The sequence below is a fragment of the Mus musculus genome, chromosome X (genome assembly GCF_000001635.26).
Source record: "Mus musculus strain C57BL/6J chromosome X, GRCm38.p6 C57BL/6J".
NCBI classification, from domain to species: domain Eukaryota; kingdom Metazoa; phylum Chordata; class Mammalia; order Rodentia; family Muridae; genus Mus; species Mus musculus.
This window is the reverse complement of record NC_000086.7, coordinates 7,686,794-7,710,900: the sequence shown is the minus strand read 5'-3', so window position 1 is coordinate 7,710,900 and position 24,107 is coordinate 7,686,794. Positions and strand designations below refer to the sequence as shown.

The 24,107-nt window shown below is 45.6% G+C and overlaps 1 protein-coding gene and 1 pseudogene across 1 annotated transcript; both read right to left on the bottom strand.

Moving 5' to 3' along the window:
* Positions 1 to 639: 639 nt before the first annotated feature.
* On the bottom strand, positions 640 to 13,767 carry Gpkow (G patch domain and KOW motifs). The gene is made up of 11 exons (NM_173747.3): positions 13,506 to 13,767; positions 12,248 to 12,408; positions 12,021 to 12,145; positions 8,729 to 8,838; positions 7,318 to 7,531; positions 5,469 to 5,601; positions 4,752 to 4,890; positions 4,450 to 4,573; positions 4,140 to 4,209; positions 2,880 to 2,965; positions 640 to 2,790 (listed from the first exon to the last, which is right to left on the bottom strand). The coding sequence occupies exons 1-11, from the start codon at positions 13,673 to 13,675 to the stop codon at positions 2,656 to 2,658; spliced, it is 1,467 nt and encodes a 488-aa protein (NP_776108.2). The 5' UTR covers positions 13,676 to 13,767; the 3' UTR covers positions 640 to 2,655.
* Positions 23,345 to 24,017, bottom strand: Gm6079 (predicted gene 6079; annotated as a pseudogene).

Sequence of the window (24,107 nt, the reverse complement as noted above, 5' to 3'; positions counted from 1 at the left end):
AACAGAAAACTATTATAGACCAATTTCTTTGAACATAGATGCAAAAATCCCTAGGCAGGCATGGCAGAAGCTAGCCACAGGGAACTGTGATGATGTCTGTGGCCTATTTTACTACTGAGGGCCATGCAGATATCTGAGCTGTGTGCTGCAGACTTAGGACTATACTAATTTGAGCGGCCTGCACTGCCATCTGAGGCCATGGTGACATCTGGCATGTACTGCCGATAAGAGCCATGTCTGCGGTCCTACTACAGCCAGGGTCTGTATTGATGTCTGTGACCCATGTTACCACTGAAGACCATGGTCTTTGCTGTGACCTGAGGCCATGTTGGTGTCCTTGTTACTGGATGGGCCTCGTCTGGGTCTGTGGTCCTACTGCAGCTTGAGGCCATGTTCAAGGTCTGTGCTGTCATCAGAAACTTCTGCTGTGAAGAGCAGGGAGGCTACTTTTGCTGTGATATTGATGACTGCAGACGTACAGCTAAGACAGAAGACCACGAAAGGCTTCTGTGACAACCCCTATCCCAACTCTCCAAAAAGTACTAGCCTACAGAGGAAGGACTCAGTTCCTTAGGAGGCAGGCCACAGAGAGTCTGACTATGCTCCAGTGACTACAGAGATAACACAAATGCGACTTAGTTTTATTTTCTAATTTTTATTTATTTTTATTTTAACTTGTTTTGGTAGGGAGGTCACAAAGTAGTGTGGGGGACAGACATGGAAGGACTGGGAAGTGTGACGAGGATGTATGATGTGAAATTCTCAGAGAGTCAATAAAAATGTTATGTTAAAATATCCTAACAAAATGCTTAGAAACTGAATCTAGGAACACATTGAGAAGATTACACATTATGACCAAGTAGGCTTCATTCCCAAAAGGCAAAGGTGTTTCAACATACATATACAGCAAATGGAATACAGCATATAAACAAACTCAAGGACAGAAAAACATGAATTATTAAAGTAAGTGCTGAAAATCCATTTGACAGTGATAAAAGCTGTGAGACTGTAGAAATACATGGAAATATGTCAAAATAATAATGGCTATATACAATAAATCTATAGCCAACATTATATTAAATAGACACACTGAGCATTTCCTCGGAAATCAGGAATGAGATGTCCATTGTCCCCTACAGTATCAAAGTCTTAGATATAGCAATTAGATAAGAGAAGACATAAAAGGGACAATAGGAAGGGAGAAAACCACAGTATCCTTTCCTATTTGAGATAGGTTCTTATTAGGAGTTCTGGCTGGCCTGGGGCCTGTTTTGTAGACCAGGCTGGCTTCGCACTCATGGAGATCTGCCTACTTCTCTCTCCTGCCTGCGAAGCTCAAAGGGTGTGCTACTTCACCTAGCACATTTCCTGCTAGGTTTTTCAGTGAAGCTCCTCAGACTGTCTTGGAACTCGTGGAAATTTTCCTGCCTCAGCCTCTCAAGTGCTAGATTACAGATATGGGCCACCACACTCTGTGTGACTCATGTCCTTTTGTCTGTTTATTTTGGCCAGAGAGTTCAGCCCAGTTCTAGCCACATTTACCAGTCTCATTGTGTTCTGGGATGTTTTGATTCTTTTCAGTGTGTGTGGCGGGCTGACAAGTTGGGTATTTTAACCTGTGGCACAGGCCTAACTTAAATACTATATATATTAGGGATTATCTAGAAACAATTGTGTCTAAGGCTCTGACTTTTCTTCTCCAACCATCAAGCAGGAAAAAGGTTCAGGATTCTCAACAATAACCTTTTTTTAAAAAGAATCTAATCACCCATGGCAAGCAAAGAAAGTGCACGAGTCAGAAATACCTTTTAACCTAAGCCATGTTCGGGGACTAGAAGTGACTAGTCCTTTGGAAACTGGAGCCAACCCGTGCTGTTCATGGGCAGAAGTTCCCCTTTCTCTTCAGTGCATTATCAGCCCAGAGACATTCCTAGAGGTCAAACGTATGTGCTACTAGCATAATCCCGAGCAAGAGTCCTTTACCATATGGGCACAGGAGCTGGAGAGGTGGCTCAGTGCTTAAGAGTGCTTACTGTACTTCCAAAGGATCCAAGTCTGCTCCCATGCAGGGCTCCCATGCAGGGCAGCTTACAATTGTCTGTAACTTCAACTCCTGGGGAACTCAACATTAATGGTCTCTGAGCATTCACATATTTTCTCTCTCTCTGGAAGCATTTGTATTCACAATCACATACTCGTTCTCTCTTACACACATAAAACAACAACAAAATACAATAAATCTTAAAAAAAAAAGAGCCTTTGAAGACCATTCAAGATCCAAACTCAGGAAGTTGTTCTGAGATGCAACATTGCAGATTCTATTGTGTTTGTCTGGGGACAGACTTCATAGATTTCATGTTCCAAGGGTAAACTATGTACTGAATGGGGAATTTAACTTGTCCTGAACCCTCAGCAGGGAAATGAGGCTAAGAAATGAAGTGTTTCCACTTTGATTATCTCAGCTTCCACCCAAATTTACAGTTTACATACTGGTTTTGATTTCATCTTTCCACTATTTAAAATGGTTTTTATCACACTCTAAAGTTTGGTAAACAGTTCTGCTCTATCTAGTCACATCCCCATCCTTGCATCTCAAAGGAGGACAGAACATCTGTCTTCTCCCTGGCATCTGAGCGACGGGCAGTGGTCCATGTGTCAGTCTTCATCTGAGTCACCGGGGCCCATGTACTGGCAGATGGCGTTATAGTGGAGCTCCACCACCTGGTTCTCTCTCCTAAGTTGGACCAAAGCATGACTCTGCGCTCTGTCCCGACTCCTAAGAAGTCCCACCTGAGGAAGGATGGGGCAGAGTAAGCAAGGTCAGCCAACATCCACAGTGATCTGATCTTCAGACTCCTATTTCCAGACATGGGACTTACCTTTCCAGCATGTGGTCCGAGCACCACCATCACACGGTGGCCTTCTCCCTTGGGAATCAGGGTCTCCAGCATATCTTCTCTCACATCTACAGATGAGGGAGAGGGAATGAGGTCCACAGCAAGAACCAGCCTGGTTGGTAGGGCCTTTCTAATATTTATTAGAGCTACTCTTATATCCTGCTGATAGATGGAGTCACACTCTACCCATTTCACAGGTGAGAAAACCAAGGAGTAGTTTACAGAAGTTACCACAATACAGGAGCATTTTCCTACAGAAACTATGTACTGGGCATGTTTTCAGCCTACCCTATAGTGCAAGCTCAGTACACTCCTTCCTGTAAAGGCAATAGTTTTGATAGGGACAAACTGTCATTTCCTGCTACTCTAACTTGGAAAATACATAGGGTTTAGGCTATCTCTTTTAAGGAAGTATCTGCTCTGAAAGAGGATGCTGGGTCTTGCAAACAACCTGAATCCTGCCTAACTTCCCAGATCTTGGCCCGAGATTCTTTTTTTTTCTTTTCTTTTCTGTACTTTTCCATCCCCCTTTCTTTCTCCATTTCTTTTCTTTTTAAAGATTTGTTTATATGACTACACTGTAGCTGTCTTCAGACACCCCATCAGCAAATCCTACCGGTGTGCGCCACTACTACCGGCTTCAGACACCCCAGAAGAGGGCATCAGATTTCATTACAGATGGTTGTGAGCCACCATGTGGTTGCTGGGATTTGAACTCAGGACCATTGGAAGAGCAGTGGGCGCTCTTAACTGCTGAGCCATCTCATCAGCCCCCCTTTCTAGCTTCTAAAAAGTTTTTTTAGATTTTTTTTTTTTTGGTTTTTGAGACAGGGTTTCTCTGTGTAGCCCTGGCTGTCCTGGAACTCACTTTGTAGACCAGGCTGGCCTTGAACTCAGAAATCCCTCTGCCTCCAGAGTGCTGGGATTAAAGGCGTGCGCCACCACGCCCGGCTTAGATTTTTTTATATGCATGAGTATTTTACTTGCATGTTATGCCTGTAGCACCATGTGTGTGCCTGCTGTTCACAGATGTCAGAAGAGGGCGGCAGACAGATCCTCTGGAACTGGAGTTCCAGACAGTTATGAGCTGCCACATGGGTGCTGGGAATTGAACTTGAATCCTCTGGAAAAGCAGCCAGTGCTCTTTCTTAACCACTGAGCCATCGCTCCAGCTCCTCAAATAGACCCGTTCTTTATCATCCTCTAAGATGGGAACATCCCAGGTATAGTAGCTCGATTTACCTTCCAGAACTCGGCCTTCATCCGTCCGACACACACATGTGTCTGGGCTCAGGACATCTTCAATTGTCATCTAGAGAGATGAATAGAAGTAAGATGTTAGAAAGTTAAAGGGTGGCTGGGCAGGTGTATTTCTGAGTTCGAGGCCAGCCTGGTCTACAGAGTGAGTTCCAGGACAGCTAGGGCTACACAGAGAAACCCTGTCTCAAAGCAAACAAAAAACAAACAAAAAAAAAAAACCAACCAAACAAAAAGAAAGTTAGAGGGTACAGTCCTGGGTGAAGGAGGGGCCTCCGGTGGTGGGGAATCATACCTTGGTGTTATAATAGCGGCCACTCTTGTGTAGTTTGTCAATGAACCGCACACGTAGGTCCCTGTGCAACCAGTGCTTGTTTCTAGGGGCTGCTTTCTCAGTCTTGGGCACAGGTCCATCCTGTCTGTGGAGAAAGCCAGAAGCTAGCTTAGCTTGTTATACTCATGTTGTAGCTGGCCTATCTTTAAAAGCCATGCTGTAAAACCTGCCCCTACTGCTGTTCCCAGTCCCTTCTATGCCCTGCTTTGCCTTGACTCCTTGAGCCACCTTATACCATGCAAGTCCAGTGGATTAGCTCCTACCGGTCGGGAGAGTGTTTCCGCTTCTTCTCCGAACCCTTTTGCCTCCTCTTTGAGTCTTCCTGATTCTGTGCAGCCTTCAATGACGAGGCTGTTCCAGTTGCTCTGTTTTGTTGTTCTGTGGAAGTTTGGCTCACATGGCCTGTTCAAGGGGGTATAGGGACAGCAAGAAGAAAGCCTTACTGTATCATCGGCATTTCCATCCAAGGGTCATTGTCCTCCTGGCTAAGGCCCCATTCCCAATCCACCTCCTTCAAGAAGTCCCTCTCAACCACCAGGCCCACAACAAAGACAGCAGAGTCAACTGCCTGGTGTTCACAAGAGTGGAAGAAGAGCCACAGGCACCACTGTTCTGTTAGCCTCTCCTTGCTCATACCCTAACCCTAGTGTCATATTTAGCGAAAGAGGGGACTGCCACTTTAAATACATGAGGACCTCTTGGGGTAGAAACTGGATTCTCTGAGCAGTAAGAGAGGATGAAGATGCATGGTGTTAGATCAAACTCTTCTCAGTTAAGCTGAGGGCAGGGCTCATTGCTAGACACTGTCAAGGCTCTGGGTTCTAATCCCAGCACCATCAAACAAAAAGGAAATAAACTACTCTTGTCGCTTCTCATCCCTGACCTCTGACTGCAAGTCACACAGTGCCCTTTCTCCTTACACATCCGGAGAGCCTGCCTGTCCCCATGCTTCTCTAAGTCTCCAGCTCTAAGAGACTCACCTGGCTTCGAGGTGTGGCTATCAAACTCCTGCTGGGAAACAGGCCGCAGGCAATACTCACTAACAGTCACAATGCGGTTGCCCACTGCCAAGCGAACCATGGCCCGTACGTTGTCAGGATCTAGGCCTTCTACCTAAGGTGGGAAGGAAGGAGGAAGGCAGAAGGCAGAGTGTGAATGGACTACTGTTGCTAGCCCTAAAATCTCTAGCCATTACCTCAACCAGGCTTGGTCTGTCTGTCTGTCTGTCTGTCTGTCTGTCTCTCTCTCTCAGCTGTAACCTTTGCATTTGTTTGTCTTGTTTTCGAATAGGAGTTCTCCTAGGTAGCAGAGGTTGGCCAATAACGTAGAAATCCACGCATCTTTCAGTGCTGTGATTCAAGGTGTATACCACTATGCCCAAACATACACTGGGACCTTTGGTGATTAGGAGCAGGCATGGTTCCTTTGTCTGGTCTCTCAAACCATGACTCAAACCCGAGAAGTGGGACCAGGTCTCTGTTCCTGTGTTTCCCTTAGCAAAATGGAAAACGAAGACATGTGGTCTACATGCACATACCCGCTGTTTGTGTGGTGTGTGCACATGTGTGTGGAGGACAGATGTTGACAGCAGGTATCTTCCTTAAATATTCGTTATCTAATGCTTTTTCCTTTTTTTTTTTTTTGAAACTATGTAGATGTAGATAGCCCAGGCTGGCCTGGAACTCACTCTATTAGCAGGCTATCTTCAAAGTTACAGAGATCTGCCTGCCTTTGCCTGTTGAGTGCTGGGATTAAAGAAGTGAAACACCTTACTTCTTTGACATTTTTATTTATGTGTGAGCAGCGTGTTTTTGCTTGCATGTATGTGTTTGTACACCATGTCATGTGCATGTCTGGTGTCTGTTGAGTCCAGAAGAGGGTGTTGGATCTCCTGGGACTGGACGGTTGTGAGCTGCATGGTGCTGGAAATTGAATCCAGGTCTGGGAGAGCAGCAAATACTCTAAACTGCTGAGCCAACACTCCAGCCCCCACCACCGTTTTTTGTTTTTGAGACAGTGAACCTGGAGCTCACTGACTCAGCTCTGCTGGCTGGCCAATGAGCCCCATAGATCCACCTCGAGTCTCTCCTCCCCAGCTCTGGGCTATAGATGGGTGTATGCTTGGCTCTTCCGTGGTACTGGGGACCCAAACTCATGTCCTCATGCTTGCAAGCTAGTCAGGCACTTTACACACTGAGACATCTCCCCAGCTTTCACTTTGTTCAAGACAGGATCCAAGGCCAGACTAGTGTTTGTCATATACCCCAGGCTAGCCTTAAACTTGCAGCAATTCTGTTGGAGTTTCTTAGGTACTGGGTTAGCAGGGTTTCTTCAGCTTCAATACTGAAGTTTTGTGGAAGTTATGGGATATGGTCTTTTCTCCCTTCTGGCTGAGACTGAGGCTCAAAGGCCTTGCAGCTGCCACACTTTGCTGAGTTTTACACAGGCTTTGGGGTCTTCAAGCTTGGGTAGGAAGCTCTTTTCCATGAGCTATCTCCCAGCCCCTTGTTTTTTTGGGCACAAGTTTTGCTAAATACCTGAGGGTGGCTTTGAACTCACTATGGTTTTATTTTTTCTGCTTGGTGCCTCTTCCTACTTACTGAGCTAGATCCCTACTCCTTTAAAATGTTTATTTTACTTTGGACAATTGCTAGGCTGCCTTTGAATTCCCTACAGAAGCCAAGAAGCTCTTGAATTTGTGATCTCCCTGCCTCAGTGTCTGCAGTGGTAGGATTACAGGCATGTACCATGACACCTGGCAGCCTTTCCTAACCACCAGGCTTACTCACTCCAGCTACCTGACATGGCTTCAGGAATATGTTTTCTTACCTTGCCATAGAGGCCCCGGTAGGGGCCAGAAAGGACAACCACAGCTCTTCCATGCATCAGCCCTTGAGGTTGGCCTTCCTTATCATTCTCTCGATCCCCATCTGGTCTTGGTGGGTGGTGAGAGCCTACGGAGGCCAAGTCCTGAGCCTCCATCCGGTTGGCACCTAGCCCTAAGCCCTTCGGCCTTATAGAGTTGACTCGGGGCTTCACTACCCTGCAGAGAAAAATAGGCTTGTAGGAGTACAAAAGGCAAGCCTTCCAATATCCAACCCACCTCAGCAATCCTTGTTTTAATTGTTAATTTACTTGTGTATGCTTGTACACCACAACACACATGTAAAAATCAGACGACTGCTTGGGGGTGGGAGGGGCTGTTCTCTTTCAGCCACGTGAGTTCTGAGTTCATCAGGATTACAGACAAGGGCCTTTACCTGCCCAGCCATCTCACCAGCTCACATCTGTATTTAATTACCCTTTCTGATACCATATAAGGACTCTGTGAGTTATAAAAATGCCAACTTTTCTTTTTTTGTGGTGTTAGGGGTCAAATCCAGGGCTTCAATGCATAAGCCATTCTACCATTGAGCCTCACTTTTAGTGCCCCCATAGCAATTTCATGTAGTGTAACTAAATTAACTTGTCCCATATACTCTTATTACTCCTATCTACAAGTGCCAAGTTAGGTTTGTATAAACAAATATACTAACTAATATATTTACAGAAGAAATCATAATATGTACACAGAGCAAGGGGAACAGTAAAGAATGTTCACTATCAATCACAGTCATATCTGGCTTACCAAATGACTTAAATTCTTTGGGATTTACAACTGCAAAGGGATTTTGCTTTCAGTTCTACAGATGGAAGACCTTTTACATGGTAGGTAAGCTACACACCAGCCCAACAAAAGGACTATAAGTCTATAAAATAAGAGAAAAGATGCTTAGTTTGGGGGCTGGAGAGATGGCTCAGTGGGTAAGAGCACTGACTGCTCTTCCAAAGGTCCTGAGTTCAAATCCCAGCAACCACATGGTGGCTCCCAACCATCTGTAATGAGATCTGATGCCCTCTTCTAGGGTGTTTGAAGACAGCTACAGTGTATTTACATATACTAAATAAATAAATGTAAAAAAATGTTTAGTTTCTGCTAGTTTATTAGGGACTAAATCCTACTCTTGCAACAAACCTGTGAAGTTAGTACCGCCTGCATTTTTCAGATGAGGAAATTGATCCACAAAGAGGACCTTAGTGTTCTTTTGGAATAACAACGCTGTGGAAACCACAGTTTGAAACAGTAGTGGGTAACTAGTGATAATGTCCTCCCTCAGCACCTAGATAGTTCTAGATTAAATGTAACTACAGGGGTCTTATTTATACCCATTGTCCCCCCCATTCCCCCCACCAAACTCACTGACTGAAGGTATTGCCGATGCCCTTGCCAGGTTTCCATCCCATGCCCCGCAACATGGCCAGCCCATAGGCCTCCACAGGGACTGCCTCATAGTCGGCTTCCTCCGGCACCTATTGGTCAGGCAGGAGAAGAGAGTCAGGTTTTGCTTGGGATGGGCCCTCTGCCATGCACTTGCTGCCTGCCACTCACGGGCTGACTTTCTCTAGCCCTGGCCCCTGAACAGATAGCTTGAAGGACAGTTTTCATTTCTTATCACTCCTCACTCTGCTCCTCCACCCCCGAGTCTTTCAGTAACAACAAAACGTTTTTTAGGATTATTTTATGCTATGTGTCTGAATGGTTTGCTTACATATATGTATGCCCATGATGTGTGTTGTGCTTGGTTTCAGTGGAGGTCAGAAGTGAGCATTTGATGCCCTGGAACTGGAGGTATGGAGCAAGTGTTCTTAACTCTGAGCTATTGCTCTACTGCCCCTTCTTCCCAGTCTGTCTGCTTGAGACAGGCTCTCACTATGCAGCTCTGGCTGTCCTGGAACTCTCTCTGTTGACCAGACCAGGCAGGCTTTAAACTCAGAGATCAGCCTGCCCCTGTCTCCTAAGTGCTGGGATGTAATACATGGACCACCATACCCAGCTTCAACAAATATCCACATGCTTTCAAAAGATTTACAGGACCTTTTATTTAGGTGCTGAGGATAAGGAACTAATAAAATGGAAAAAGTCTGTTGGGCCTTATGATCTAGTTGTCAAGACATACAACAAATCGAGTTCTGAAAACACGATACATCAAGTGGTGACACATTTAAAAATAAAGTGGCACTGTCCAGTAGGCCCTGCTATGTATGAGGTAAGGGAGGAATCTAGCTTAAACCCAAGAATTTGAAACCAGCTTGGGCAACATGCTGGGACTCCCCCCACCCCCAATCTCAAAACCAAACCCAAACTCAAAAAATACCTGGCTAAGGGAATTCAAAGGGAGATGGGAGCCACGACCTGACATTTAATCAGATAAATGATAAAAGATAGCAGAACAGATGAGGATGTGAGAAGACTGCTCCAAACAGACTCGGTTGTAAAAATAAAGGGCATACTTGGGAGGTGGGAGCAGCTTATCTCTGTGAGCTCAAGGCCAGCCTGAGCTACACAGTGAAGCCCTGTCTCAAAATACAAAACAAGCAAAAAAAAGAGCCTGCAGTAAGGTTAGACTTTGTATGTATGGTTAAGAACCATGGAAATCAACAGGAAAGGTGGAAGCAGAGATGGTAAGGAATTAATGAGGAGAACTGGAAACGTCATGGGACCAAGAGTCACATGGGAGCCCCAAGAAAGACCCATGAGAAACTTAGTCCAGATGCTGCCTCTGCCCAGGATGCTAGTAATGTGGATGACTAAGAAGCTATTGGCTTCTGGATCTACTGAAGTGGAGATGATGAGGTTGGGCTGATAGGCTACGTGTAGAATATGAAATAAAAAGGGAAGTCAAGGATTGGCTCCAAGGATTTTAAGCTGAGAGGACGGATGGCTAGAATTGTGGTCATCTGAGATGTAGATGGTATGGAGGCTTGGAGATGGGGAAATTAGAGAGATGAGGTCAAGGCCAGAACAGGATAGAATGAAGTATGGGCAAGAAGCACAGCTCATTCCAGGACAACCAGGGCTATACAGAGAAACCCTGTCTCGAAAAACCAAAAAAAAAAGTATAGCTCAATAACAGGCATTTTAGCACAGGGAAGGTCCTGAATTCCAATCAAAGCATGAAAAGTAAAAAGAAAAAAAAAGTTTTGTTTTCTTAAGGAAGGCAAAGTGGGACGTAGTTTGCACACCTTTAGTTCCAGCACTTGGGAGGCAGAGGCAGGCAGATCTCTGAGTTTGAGGCCAGCCTAATCTACATAGACATTCAGAACAGTCAGGAATACAGCAAGACCCTGTTTCCAAAAAAGTAGGGCAGACCAAAGCCTGATTATAGTTGTAAGCATGAAGTTCAAGGTCATTTTTATCAACAGAGTGAATTCAAGGCCAGCTTAGACAACATGAGACTGTCTCAAAAAGAAGAAAGTAAAGCACACGAGAAGGCTAAGACCAGCTCAGCTGAAAGAGAGGATGTATCACAAAAATTGTCTGAATAAAAGCTAAAATACTAGCCAGGCGTGATGACACATATCTTTAATCCTAGCACTCAGAAGGTAGAGGGAGGTGGATCTCTGTGAGTTTGAGGTCAGCCTGGTCTACATAAGTGAATTCAGGATGGCCAGAGGATCTCTGTTATACAGAGAAACCCTGTGTCAAAAGGAAAAAAAAAAGCTAAAAAGCTAAGAAGCTGAACTCAAAACTTGACTTCCACAAACACACTTTCCATCTCTTTTGCTGTCATTTCTTCATTCCTTTCCAATGATACAGCACACTGCAAGTTGGCTCAGATTGACCCATAAGTGTTGCTTTCTTGGGCTGTTGCTGCCATTAAGAGTGCCCACTCTGAGCTGGGCGTGGTAGAGCACGCCTTTAATCCCAGCACTCGGGAGGCAGAGGCAGGCGATTTCTGAGTTCGAGGCCAGCCTGGTCTACAAAGTGAGTTCCAGGACAGCCATGGCTATACAGAGAAACCCTGTCTCAAAAAACTAAAAAGTGCCCACTCTGATCATTCTTCTCTCACTAAACCCTAACTGTCCTTCCAGCCCTCACTCCAGCCACTCCTATGAATGTGTGTGTCCTTGTGACCTCTATCCTGCATTAGGTTCCTTTCTTCCTTCCCTACCTTCACTTCCTAGTCATTTTTGGTCAGGACAGACAATGGGGACCCTGTTATAACCCTTGTCTGCTCAAGACATCCCCTTAGCTCTCACTTCACTCACAGTAAAAGACAGGAGCCCTCTGGAGCTCAGAATGCCCTTTCTGTCCTGCCCCCCTCTGCCTTCATCCACTGCCCAACCCCTCATCATTCACTGCAATCCAGTAGTAGGCTTTCTCAGTGCTCCTCAAACATGCAGTCTGAAATCAGACCAAAGAAAGAAGGAAAGAGGAAACAGGCCAATGCGGCTCCAAACAATGCACAGCCTCATGGCACCTGTACGTCCTGTCTACTTTGTTGTCCACCTCATTCACATCATCCCAGAATTCAAGTACGTTTTTAAAATGCCCTATCTATTTTGTTAATTTTTCTAATAAGAATGGAAGGAGGAAAGGCTAATTGGCAGGGCTTAGGGACACGCACACACACTTTTCCGGCTATGTGCAAGGAGGCTAGGCAGCCAGGGCAGAGGGAACAGTGTAGGAGGGAGGTAGAGGGGCCGCTCACTGTCTCAGCCTGAGGTTCGCTGTCTGATCCTTCCTCAATGGGAGTACATCCTTTCTGGATCATGGGGATAGTGAGCGTGGGGTCAACACCTGCATTCTCCCTCTCCTCCAGAGACTTCTTGGATTCTAAGGAAGAATGGGAGGGATCAATGAGGCCACAGCCTATCCTTCCAACATCTTCCCCTTCTATCTGCACTGGGGCAGAGCAAAGAGACAGGGTCCACTCACCCTCAATGAGTTCCTTCACAGCCTGGGACAACACACCGTCTGACATCAACACGGTGCTAGTTTCTGAGGATGGCTTAGGGTTCTTGGACAGAGGTTGCCTGCGAGAGCCATTCTGGATCAACGGGATAACCAGCTCCTTGGGGGCTTCTGGAGGGTTCACACTTATGTCGGGAGAGAAAAAAGGTTGGGAAAGTAGACATGTCACAAAGCAGAAATATCAGGCCGGCAGTGGTGACGCATGACTTTAATTCCAGCAGCACTCAGGAGGCAGAAGCAGGAGGATCTCTGAGTTCAAGGCCTGCCCGATCTACAGGGTGAGTTCCAGGACAGCCAGGATGCAGAGGAACCCTGTCTTGACGCCCCCTCCAAAGAAAGAAAGTATAAATATCAAGATAGAAAGGAGGTTAGGAAACAAAGAAAATCAATTTCAATGGCCAGAAAGAAAGAAAGAAAGATCAATGCCCAGTCCTATGGACCATGTTCACAGGTTACTATTCACAGGTCCACTCGTTTTTTTTTTTTTTTTTTTTTTTTTGAGACATCTCACGATTTAGCTCAGGCTGGTCTTATAAACTCTCAGTCAGCCTGGTGCAATCCCCTAGTGCTGGAATTACAACCATGGATCTCTTTAAGTATGTCTTGTGGGAATCAGCCTTAGGCCTTCAACCACAATGGCCTAAAAATCACCATCTTTAGTCCAGATTCTTCCCGGTTCCGGGCCGGCAAGCTGCCTTTTACAAGTCCCCCACTTAGGCCTTTCGGACCTTTGTTTCTTACTTAATTATACTGCTGATGGCCTCCCCAGACTTGAATTTGCCTAGTTCTCCAAATCGGAGAAGCTCCCACAATTTCAGCTGAGACAGGAAGAATCCTGTCATTTTTCCCTCCTTTCCCTTTCTCAAAAGGCACACATACTCAAGTCCCAACGACATTTTTTCTGAGGAATCTATACCTCTGGTTCTCAGGCCCCATTTCACCCACCTAACAAACCTCCCTCTTCTTGCCCTTACATTCTTATGTTCTTCCTGTTTGTTTTTTAGTTGCCCAGGCTAGCGTTCAATTCCTGATCCTCCTGCGCCAGCCTCCCAGGTCCTGACTTATAGGCGTTTGCCGCCACTCCTGGTTACCTCCATAAATTTCCCGAGGCAGTGTTTCAGGCTTTCCAGGCCACTGTCACCAGGACAAACAACTCTTACTCTGCCCTCCTGCTTAAGCCCATTTCACAGATTTCCAAAACGCGAAAGACCCGGCGTTTCACCTCTGCAGCTTCCTCCCTTCCACGGTCGCCAAGAAATCTTTCTCCTCTGGGGCCTGTCTTTCGCTATCTCCGAGGTCTGCCAGTCGCCTCCGGACAGACGTGCGAGTGAACCCGAAAGAAATTGGAGCCATTGACGGGGCAGACGGCGGCGGACTCTCACGGCCCGCCATCTTCGCTCGAGTCACAGGCGAGCGCTCCGCTTGCTGGGAAGTTTAGCTCGAGCCGTGAGGGGCTGGCCGGGAAACGTAAGAATCAATCCCAGCATGCAACGCCTCAAAGACAAGTGCCTTGTAGCCGTGGGAAACAGGAATCAGGGCGCAGAAACTCTTTGAAACGTCATAGGAACGTGCCATACGGCATCCTGGGAAATGTAGTTCTCAGTGGTATAGCCGCTGTGGAAGATTGATTAGGTTATTCCTCGGTATTCAACCGCTATGAATTCAGTTCTAGAGTATCCTATACCCTTTCCCGACATCCTCAGGCACCATGCACGCATGTGATGCACGAACATAAATTCAGGCAAAATGTTTATATACACAAAACAAAATAAATAAAACTCATAATGTGCTTCCACAATGTGAACCTTACTGATAGAGGCTGGAGGCTTCCAGGGCTAGGTCTACTTTAGCAGATGAAAGCAGTAAACCATGGAGACAACAATTACATCAGGCAAATAAAAGTTACATTTACTGCCGGGCAGTGGTGGCGCACACCTTTAATCCCAGCACTTGGGAGGCAGAGGCAGGCGTTCAGGACAGCCAGGGGTACACAGAGAGACCTTGTCTCGAACCCCCCCCCCCAAAAAAAAAAGTTTCATTTACACAAGATGACTTAATGGGTAATAGTGTCTGCTACAAAAGCTGAAGACCTGAGTTCTTGAAGATCCTACATAGTAAAAAGATAGAGTTAGCCACTAGTTGCCTCTGACGGCACCACAAGTGCCATGCTATGCATGAACACATATACATGTAAACATGAACAAATGAATAAAATATGAAAACAAATTTTATCTAATTATATGTAAAGTGAATAACTGTGCAGTGGCTGGTTTTGTGTGTCAACTTGAGACAAGCTGGAGTAGTCAGAGAGGAAGGAGTCTCAGTTGAGGAAATGCTTTTTTTTAAAAAAAGATTTATTTATCTATTATTATCTGTAGCTGTTTTCAGACACTCCAGAAGAGGGAGTCAGATTTCATTATAGATGGTTGTGAGCCACCATGTGGTTCCTGGGATTTGAACTCAGGACCCATTTGGAAGAGTAGTCAATGCTTTTAACCACTGAACCATCTTGCCAGCCCCGAGGAAATGCTTCTATAAAATCCAGCTATAGGGCATTTTCTCAATTAGTGATTAATAGAGGAGGGCCTAGCCCATTTGGGTGGTGTTATCCCTGGGCTGGTGGTCCTGGGTGCTGTAACAAAGCAGGTTGAGCATGCCACAGGGAGCAAGCCAGTAAGCAGTACCCATCCAGGTTCCTGCCGTGTTTGAGTTCTTGTCCTTCAATGATGAACAGTGATGTGAAAGTGTAAGCCAAATAAAACCTTTTCCTCCCCAACTTGCTTTTTGGTTATGGTGTTTCATTGAAGCAATAAAACCTTGACTAATATACGTAGAGAATGCAATAGAAAAATATCCATAGTGCTGGAGAGATGGCTCAGCAGTTAAAAGCACTGACTGCTCTTCTGAAGGTCCTGAGTTCAAATCCCAGCAACCACATGGTGGCTCACAACCATCTGTAATGAGATCTGATGACCTCTTCTGGTGTGTCTGAAGACAGTACTTACATATAATAAATAAATAATTAAATAAATCCATAAAGCTATAGGAAAAAGATTTTTTCAGACCACAAACTCTCAGTGTGGCTAAGCTCTTTAGGTACCTTCATCACCATACTGTGTTTAACTAGGGTTGTTTATATGAGCTGCTTACTTGAGCAAGGGCAGTTTATGGCAGCCACATCACTGAGGAATGTAACACCTACCAACCATTAACTGCCTATAGTTCCCAAGGGAGGATGGGGCCTAATGTGCTCTTCCCCCATCCATGATGGGTTGATAAGTTGTTTTGTGCATGTGAGTTCAGGAGTACAACAGCTGTTGGCATTTAGTCTAAGCTCTGCCCCATAGTTACTTGGCAATAGCCAGGTGTGCCTGACTGAGCTATAAAAGGGGCTACTTGCCCCTCCTCTCTCTCTTACTCCATATTCTCTCTCTCCTCATTCCCCTCCACCTTCTCTCTCCACGTGCTCATGGCCAGCCTCTACTCCTCTCTCTCTCTCTCTCTCTCTCTCTCTCTCTCTCTCTCTCTCTCTCTCTCTCTCTCTCTCCCCTCTCAACTCCCCTCCCCATGCCCTGAATAAACTCTATTCTACACTATACTGTCTGTGGCTGGTCCCTCATGGCGAAGGATTGCTTCAGCATGGACCCGCAGAGGCACCCCCTTCCCCCACACCTGACTGCACATCCACCAGACGTATTCCTTCTCCTCCCTTATATTCTTATAAAGCACAACAACGCCATGCCATGTCCACAAGATAGTCTTTCACTATACTCCTCCCCATCCTTCAAGCTCTTACACGATGTTCTCTCTCTCTCTCTCTCTCTCTCTCTCTCTCTCTCTCTCTCTCCCTGTGTGTGTGTGTGATTTAAATGTCCCATTTAGGACTGAGTACTCAAAGTCACTTCTTCACTTTGATTTTTTTTTGAAGCTCTGCATTCACCACTGCCCACAAAATAAATCTGTGCTCTTAAGCATAAATATTTAGAATGGGGCACAGCAGTGCACACTTTCAATCTCAGTACTTGGGAAGCAGAGACAAGTGAATCTCTGAGAGTGTTGCATAGAGAAACCTGTCTCAAATAAACAAAAACAAATATACAAATATCTAATAAGTAGTTTGACAACATGTCCATTCAGTAGAAACATCAGAGAGTGGCTTCCTACCTCTCAGGACCTGACCATAGGAGCACTTACGTTGCAGTGGGATTTTTATTTAATAACTTATGGCCTCTGGGAGCAGAATTATCCATTAATGCAGAATACTTGTCTTTAAAGTCTTTTTTCTTTTTTAAAAATCTGTTTTTAATTGGCTTATGCGGATGCCATAGTTAGTGTTTTCATTGTGGTGAACAGATGCCATGGCCAAGGCAACTCTTATAAAGGAAAACATTTAATTGAGACTGGCCTACAGTTTCAGGGGTTTAGTCCATTATCATCGTGCTGGGAAGCACAGCAGCATGCTGGCAGACATAGTGCTTGAAGAGCCGAGAATTCTGCCTCTTGATCTGAAGGCACTCAGGAAGAGACTCAATTCCACACTTGCCAGAACCTGAGGCTAGGAGACCTCAAAGGCTTCCTTAACAGTGACACACTTCCTCCAACAAGGTCACAGCTCCTCCAGTGAGGTCACATTTCCTAATGGTGCTACTCCCTATGGCCAGACATTCAAATATATGAATCTATGGGGGCCAATCTTATTGAAACCACCACAACGGATTTATGGGAATGAGCCAATAATCTGTTTTGTTGTATGTGTGATTCTGAGCATGGGTCACCTTACATAACTCAGGCTGGTGTGGAGCTTACTATGTATTGAAAATCCTTCTGTCTGAGTTTCCTGAGTTGGGATTATAATACATTAAGCTATTATCTTCCTTTTATCTATTTTAAGATTTCTTTTTTTTTCCCCTTTGGTTTTTTGAGACAGGGTGTCTCTGTATAGCCCTGGCTGTCCTGGAACTCACTTTGTAGACCAGGCTGGCCTCAAACTCAGAAATCTGCCTGCCTCTGCCTCTTGAGTGCTGGGATTAAAGGCGTGCGCCACCATGCCCGGCAAGATTTATTTCTTTAGCTTGACTTTTGCTGTTATTTTGCTATCGGCAATACAGGTTCTCGCTACACAACCCAGATAGCTATTTTGGAACTTGTCACCCCCATGTCTTGGAGCCTCTTTAGAAGCTGGGATTACAGGTGTGTCGCGCTATGCCTGGCTATTTTGTTGGTGGTGGTTTTGGGGGGATTTTTTTTTTTTTTTAGTGTGTGTGCATGCGTGTTTTGTTTTGTTGTTTTTTGAAAAAGGGTCTCACTTTGTGACACTAAGTTGCTTGGAACTCGATTTGTAGGTGAGGCTAACCTCCAACTCACCTCCCTCTGCCTCCCATATGCTGGGATTAAAGGCCTGTGCCATCACAACAACCTTTTCATTTTTCTGGAAGAGACTGGTACTTGCCATATTTGCCTGGTTTGGCCTGGAGTTCCTAGGCCCCCAGCTCTTGTTGGCTCAGCCTCCCCTGTAGTTTGAACCATAGGTGGCGCCACTTCACTACCCTGTTATTTTTACTACCAACACTATTGATACGGATGAATTAAAGATGGTATCTGCTTATTCTCAATGACGTCACTGCCTTTGAGGTAAATTGTCACAGCTGAAGTGGCAACTACTTCTAGAGGCAGCACAGGCAAAGAGAGCAAGCTTCCTTCTTCCATGTCCTTCATATAAACTCCCAGGAGACGGTCTGGCCCAGATTAAAAGTGGATCTGCCCACCTCAAATATCCTGATTAAGTATTTAATCCCAGCACTCAGGAGGCAGAGGCAGGTGGATTTCTGAGTTCGAGGCCAGCCTGGTCTATAAAGTGAGTTTCAGGACAGCCAGGGCTACACAGAGAAACCCTGTCTCGAAAAACCAAAAAAAAAAAAAAAAAAAAAAAAAAACAAACAAACAAAACAAAACAAGAAAGTAACTTATCACTTTCCTAAAGAAAAAAAAAAAGTTGGGTATAATAGTGCATTCCTTTGATTCCAGAATGTGGAATACAGACACAAGCAGATCTCTGGGTTCCAGGCCAGCTAGAGCTAAAAAAAAAAAAAAAAAAAAATTGTTAAGAGCACTTGCTGCTCTTCGGGAGAACCCAAATTATACACATGAGAGTCTATGCCCAGTAAGAAATTTCAGTTCTTAACACACACTCTCTCTCTCTCCATATATATATATATATATATATATATATATATATATATATATATGTATACACATGTATATTCAGGTACATGTCACCAAGCCTGATTAACTGAGTTTTATCCTTGGGACCAAGGAGAGAACTGGCTCCCGAAGCTGGTCTCTGATCCCCACAGAGAATCCATAAGGTGAACACAGGTGCACACCGAACAAACCAGCAAATGAACGATGGAAGGAAGGAAATTTGGATGACTGGAAATGGGGCTGGAGCGATGGCTCAACTGGTAAAGATCATCTGTTGCTCCTGCAGGGGACCCCAGTTCTGTTCCCAGCACCTACACAGTGGCTTAGAATCATATGTATTCTAGTTCTAGGGGAACCCAAGGCCTCTTTTGGACCTATAAGGGCAGCAGGCACTCACATGATGCACATATGTGCAGGCAAAAACTCATACACAAAAAATAAGTAAAATATCTAAGGGATCCTACATACCTATCAACCAATACCTTATATAGTTGTTACTATTGAGGCAGTATTTCTTCTTCTTTTGTTAACTTCTTTTTTGTTTGTTTCCTGACACAGATACACTTTGTAGTCCAGGTTGGCCTTCAACTTATGGTAATTCCACTGGCTCAGGTTCTGAGTGCTTGCATCAGCATACCTGGCTATCTGATTGTGCACTCAGGACTTGTGTTGGATTTGCTGGCCGGCCAGGTCCTGGACCCTTCCTCCACTCCCACCCTCTCCCACCCACCCTTCTCCAGCACCGTGAACTCTTACAGAATGTCTCCCCTCAAAAATCAAGGTTTTCCTGCCTTAGGGATATTTGTATTCACCATCCTAGAGCCTCTGCCTGAGAAGCAGAAGTATCTTGAAATATGTCATTATTCATGATATTAATGTCTTTCAGAGGGCTGGAGAGTTGGCTCAATGGTTAAGAGCACTGACTGCTTTCCAGAGGTTGTGAGTTCAATTCCCAGCAACCACATGGTGGCTCACAACCATCTGTAATGAGATCTGATGCCCTCTCTGGTGTGTCTGAAGACAGGTAGAATGTACTCATATAAATAAAATAATTTGCTGGGCGGTGGTGGCGCACGCCTTTAATCCCAGCACTTGGGAGGGAGAGGCAGGCGGATTTCTGAGTTTGAGGCCAGCCTGGTCTACAAAGTGAGTTCCAGGACAGCCAGGGCTATACAGAGAAACTCTGCCTCGAAAAACAAAAACAAAAACAAAATCAAACAAACAAATAACATTCTGCTCTCAGTTCTCCTCCTCCTCCTTCTCCCCCTTTCTGTTCTTCTATTTGTTGTTTGTTTGCTCTCATCCAGTTCTCCTACACTAGTTAACTCTTTCAGCACTGCTGCTGGATAATCCTTAAGGCTCCTCCTTCTCCTCTTTCTTTTCTTTACTTTTTTTCTATTGTTGCACTCTCTCTCTCTCTCTCTCTCTCTCTCTCTCTCTCTCTCCCTCCCCCCCTCTCTCTCCCTCTCTCCAGAAACTCATTATGTAACCTAGACTGGCATGGGTAATGCACTGATCTTCCTGTCTGAGCCTCCCAAGGGCTAGGATTACAGGTATGAGCCACCAGTCCTGGCTGCTCCTTCTTCTGAACAAATGATCCCAGGTCAGCTATTTAAATAATCCTCCAGAATTTCCTACCTGCCCCTAGTAACTCCCAGGCTCCTCCCTCAAATAATATGCTAAGAACAACTCTGGAGGTTGTTCTTCCGGGATTTGGCTCCTGAGTATGCAGGCCAGCCCTGTAGCCTCTAAGGGTCACCCCATTTCTCACATTTCAAGCTCTGTTTGCAAAGCACTCAAAGCCACCACACTAGCCTCTCAGCCCAAGTACCCAGCCCTACCGCCACTTTCCAGGGTCTGCATCTCAGAAATGACATTTGAAGCGCCCCTTCTTCTTTCAGCATTTCATTTATTTATTTAATGTATATGTATTTGTGCATATGTAACTATATGGGCGTATATCACAGTATGTGCACTCTTCTTCCACCATGTAGGTCCTGGAAGACAAACTCAGGTTGTCAGGCTTAGTGATCTTTACTGGTTGAGAGCCATCTTGGAATTCATCACACTTTTTTTTTTCTTTTAAGACAAGAGTCTCACTCTCTAGGCTGGTCTTGAACTTAGGAACCTGAGTTTACCCGAGAACCTGCCTTACTTTCCCAAGTGCTGAGGTTATGTGACCACCATACAGGACTGTGAAGTCACACTAAGCTTAGTTACCATCCAGCCCAGCACCCACAACACATTCTCTTCCTCCTTCCTGCTTTCCTCTCTCTCTCTCTCTCTCTCTCTCTCTCTCTCTCTCTCTCTCTCTCTCTCTCTCTCTCTCCTGTTTATGAGACAAGGTCTCACTGTTACCCAGGCTGCCTTGGAACTAGTGGCAATCCTCCTGCATCAGTCTTTTGAGTGCTAGAATCAAAGCTTTGAGCACCCGGCTCAACAAATATATATTTTGAGGGTCCCCTATTACAGAAACCCTAAAGGAATATGTGGACTCCTCTGGGATAACCCCAAGGTGTCACCCCTTTGTCCCCTGCCTCCAAGACTTCTTTTCCCAATCACACTCCCTTGGCCCCATCGAGGGACATAACAATCCTTCATTTGTAGAATCCCCCTCTACTCTGATGTAAACCCAGGAGAGGCTCTGATCCCTGTCTTTGTACTTCTTTGAAGCTTAGGTGCATTGTCGCGTGTGGCAACACACCAGCTCCTATGGTAGGCAGGCAGGCATCCAGGAGAGCCAGAAATTAGTGGGGATTGGATTGGCCACTCACTCTAAAGAGTGTTTGCCTAGCATACATGATACTAGGGGTTCAGTACCTAAAACTGGATAAAACTGAGTGTATTGGGTGTACTGGTACCAGTCTGTAATGCCAGCACTTGAGAGGCAGAGGCAGAAGAGTCTAAAGTTTAGTGTTTCCTGGGCTATATTGCAAGTGTGAGGTCAGCCTAGGCAGTATAAAATGTCAAAAAAAAAAAAAAAAGTCCTGGACAACTTCAAGATTCAGTGAATTGTTTCTGGAATTCTTTCTCCATTAATAGCTAGAGATGTCAGGTTTCTGTAACCATGTCTTGGGGGAACTGTTTCTCCCAGATATTCCCAGAAAACAGGGCCTGTCTACCTCCATCCTCTCCAGGTCTGGGAATCCCTGATTCAGATAACTGTTGTTGTTGTTGTTGCTTATTTGTCAAGACAGGGTTTCTCTGTAGACTAGGCTGGGCTTGAACTTAGACATCTTCTTGCCTCTGGCTCCCTCGTGCTGAAATTAAAGGAGTATACCACCATGCCTGGCTCCTTCGGATATTCTTAATAAGCCCTGCTTACCTCTCAGAAGTTCTGTAAGAAGCCTCACCCCCCACCTCCTAAGACCAAGTACTTCAAGATTTCCCTGCCACAGGAATCCAGAGGCCCTCAGTTCTTCCATCAATTGATAACAGACCTTGCATGCCCTGGCATCCAGAGCGACCTTGGCAGGTCTCTCCTTAAACATCCACCTCCCAGGAGATTCCCTAGAGCCTCTTTTGTCTTGTCTTGTGAAGCACCCTTCTGTTTGGGTGTGGGTTCTCATGGGATTAAGAGGCCTGGAGCCCAGCAACCGGTGCTGGACACTGCTCTTGCCTTCATTGCTTGGCCAACAGAATTGCTCTATTACCAGTAGGACAGAATAGGTGGTAGCAAATAGGTCAGAGCAAGTGTGGTAGGGGACAGACCCTCTTCTTTCCCTGGTTCACATGGCTAACCTCCTCTGCTCATCATAGGCACTGCCACCTCTTACATGGGGCTACATGGCTAGTCGCCTGCCCGGTGGACATATGGCCACCTATGGCATGTTTTGAGCAAAGATTAGAGTAACCATCTGGTGCTCTGATCAGGTCTAGACACTGAGGCTGGCCTGTCCCATGCCTGGAGTTGGAACCCATGACCTACCTGGCTGCCAGCAAGGAGACCTGTGTGAGAACCAGTAGGAACACTGGGACTAATTTGTCCTCAGGTGCTGCCCTCATTATCAGAGAAGCCTGGATCAGAGCTCTTCTTTCCACAGTTGAGATGCTGCTATTCCAGGCACAGGAAGCATAATTTGAGATTCAGAGAAGTTAGAGCACATTCTGAGATTTGACAACCAAAGATTGGCATGTAAAATGGGAGGCCAGGTTTATCAGGACATTCTGCAACCTTCTACTGGGGAATTGGAATGGTATGGTAGGGGCGGGCTGAGGAATACCCGTGGAGCTTTGGAGGCCACCAGATGTTTGGGAGTCCTGAGCTTTACGGGGTTGGAGGATTCTGAAATAAATTGGTCAGGTCCACTGAAGAATGAGTAATGGTGGAGACCTAGAGGGTCTGAGAACACTGGGGTGGAATGAAATACCACCTACCACCAGTGGAGGAGCAAGGCCACTCTTATTTTGTCAAAGGTATATCTGGGGACTTGGGAGGTAGACTTGGGCACAGTAAGACTGTCTTAGAAGGAAGAAAGGAGCTGCAGTAAGATGTCCTATCACCACCACTTTGCAGAGAAATGGATGTGTTGTGTGTGTGTGTGTCTCAGAGGCTCATAAAACTGTTTAGGGCATCAACACTAAGGAACAATGCTGGTCTCTGTCAGTTTACACCCATGGGTCACTGGCCATCTCATTATATGGCACAGACACATTGTGGTCCCGACATGTATAGTAGCTAGCCAAACAGCCTCTCTGGTTCAGCTGTCAGAGCCCAAGTGTTGTCACGGGACAGGGGCTTGGACAGTCTCTCTTTCTTTCTTGCAATCCCTTGCCCTGCATTTTTGGCCTGATCCTGTGTGAGGGAAGACTCATTGGATCCACTACTTGATCCAGTCTTTTTATTATTCCTTCTTTTTCCTTATTTAATTTTTGCTTATAATCATAAACTGAACTCTGCAGTCCATCTATACTTGGAGGGGAATGAGGAAAATATGGAACCCACGGAGCTTCAGTGAGAGCAGAGATTGCAGGGTACTGTGAGCAGGTGGGGTGGGGGCGCTCTCCTGAGCTACAGAAGGAATGGTCTGGTGGGTAAGATATCTGCGAGTCAAACATATCGGAGGTGTCCACAGTAGGCAATGGTGATCTTCTTGCTATTCCAGGACTCAAAATGCTCCATGGCATCTACAGGACTCATGCTCTCTTTCACGAAAGACCATGTGGTGACATCCAGCCATTCAGACTTGGCAGTGCAGATGAACCACTGGAGTTTGGTCCAGCATTTGCCATGAAGAAGCTGCTAGGACTTGAATTTGCTTCAGGATAAAGTTCTCATCCTCAGATTTCTCCCCGTAGATGTCACCACCCTGGCACATGAATCCTGGAGTAATTCTGTGAAAGGACAAACCCTTATATCTGAATCCTTTCTCTCCAGTGCTCAGAGCATGACGGTTTCTGCTGTCTTTGGAACTTTGTCTGCAACAGCTCAAAAGAGACATGGCCCAAGGGTTCACCATCCACTGTGAAGCACTTGGTGGGGTTGACGATGGCTGCAGCAAGCGGTGACAGGGGACAGTGGCATCTGTAAAGCCTATTTTTCCTTTCTGAGACAAGATCTCACTCTAGCCCAGGCTTGCCTCAAGCTTAGAGCAGTCCTCCTGATTCAAGCCTTCCGAGTGCT

What these genes read in the sequence shown, in the direction of transcription:
- Gpkow (NM_173747.3), bottom strand. Translation starts at nt 13,675, where the DNA reads ATGGCGGGCCGTGAGAGTCCGCCGCCGTCTGCCCCGTCAATGGCTCCA. An exon ending in CGGAAACACTCTCCCGACCG is followed by an intron (nt 4,574 to 4,751) that starts GTAGGAGCTAAT and finishes CTTTCTCCACAG; the next exon opens with ACAGGATGGACCTGTGCCCA. An exon ending in TGAAGGCCGAGTTCTGGAAG is followed by an intron (nt 2,966 to 4,139) that starts GTAAATCGAGCT and finishes CCTCATCTGTAG; the next exon opens with ATGTGAGAGAAGATATGCTG.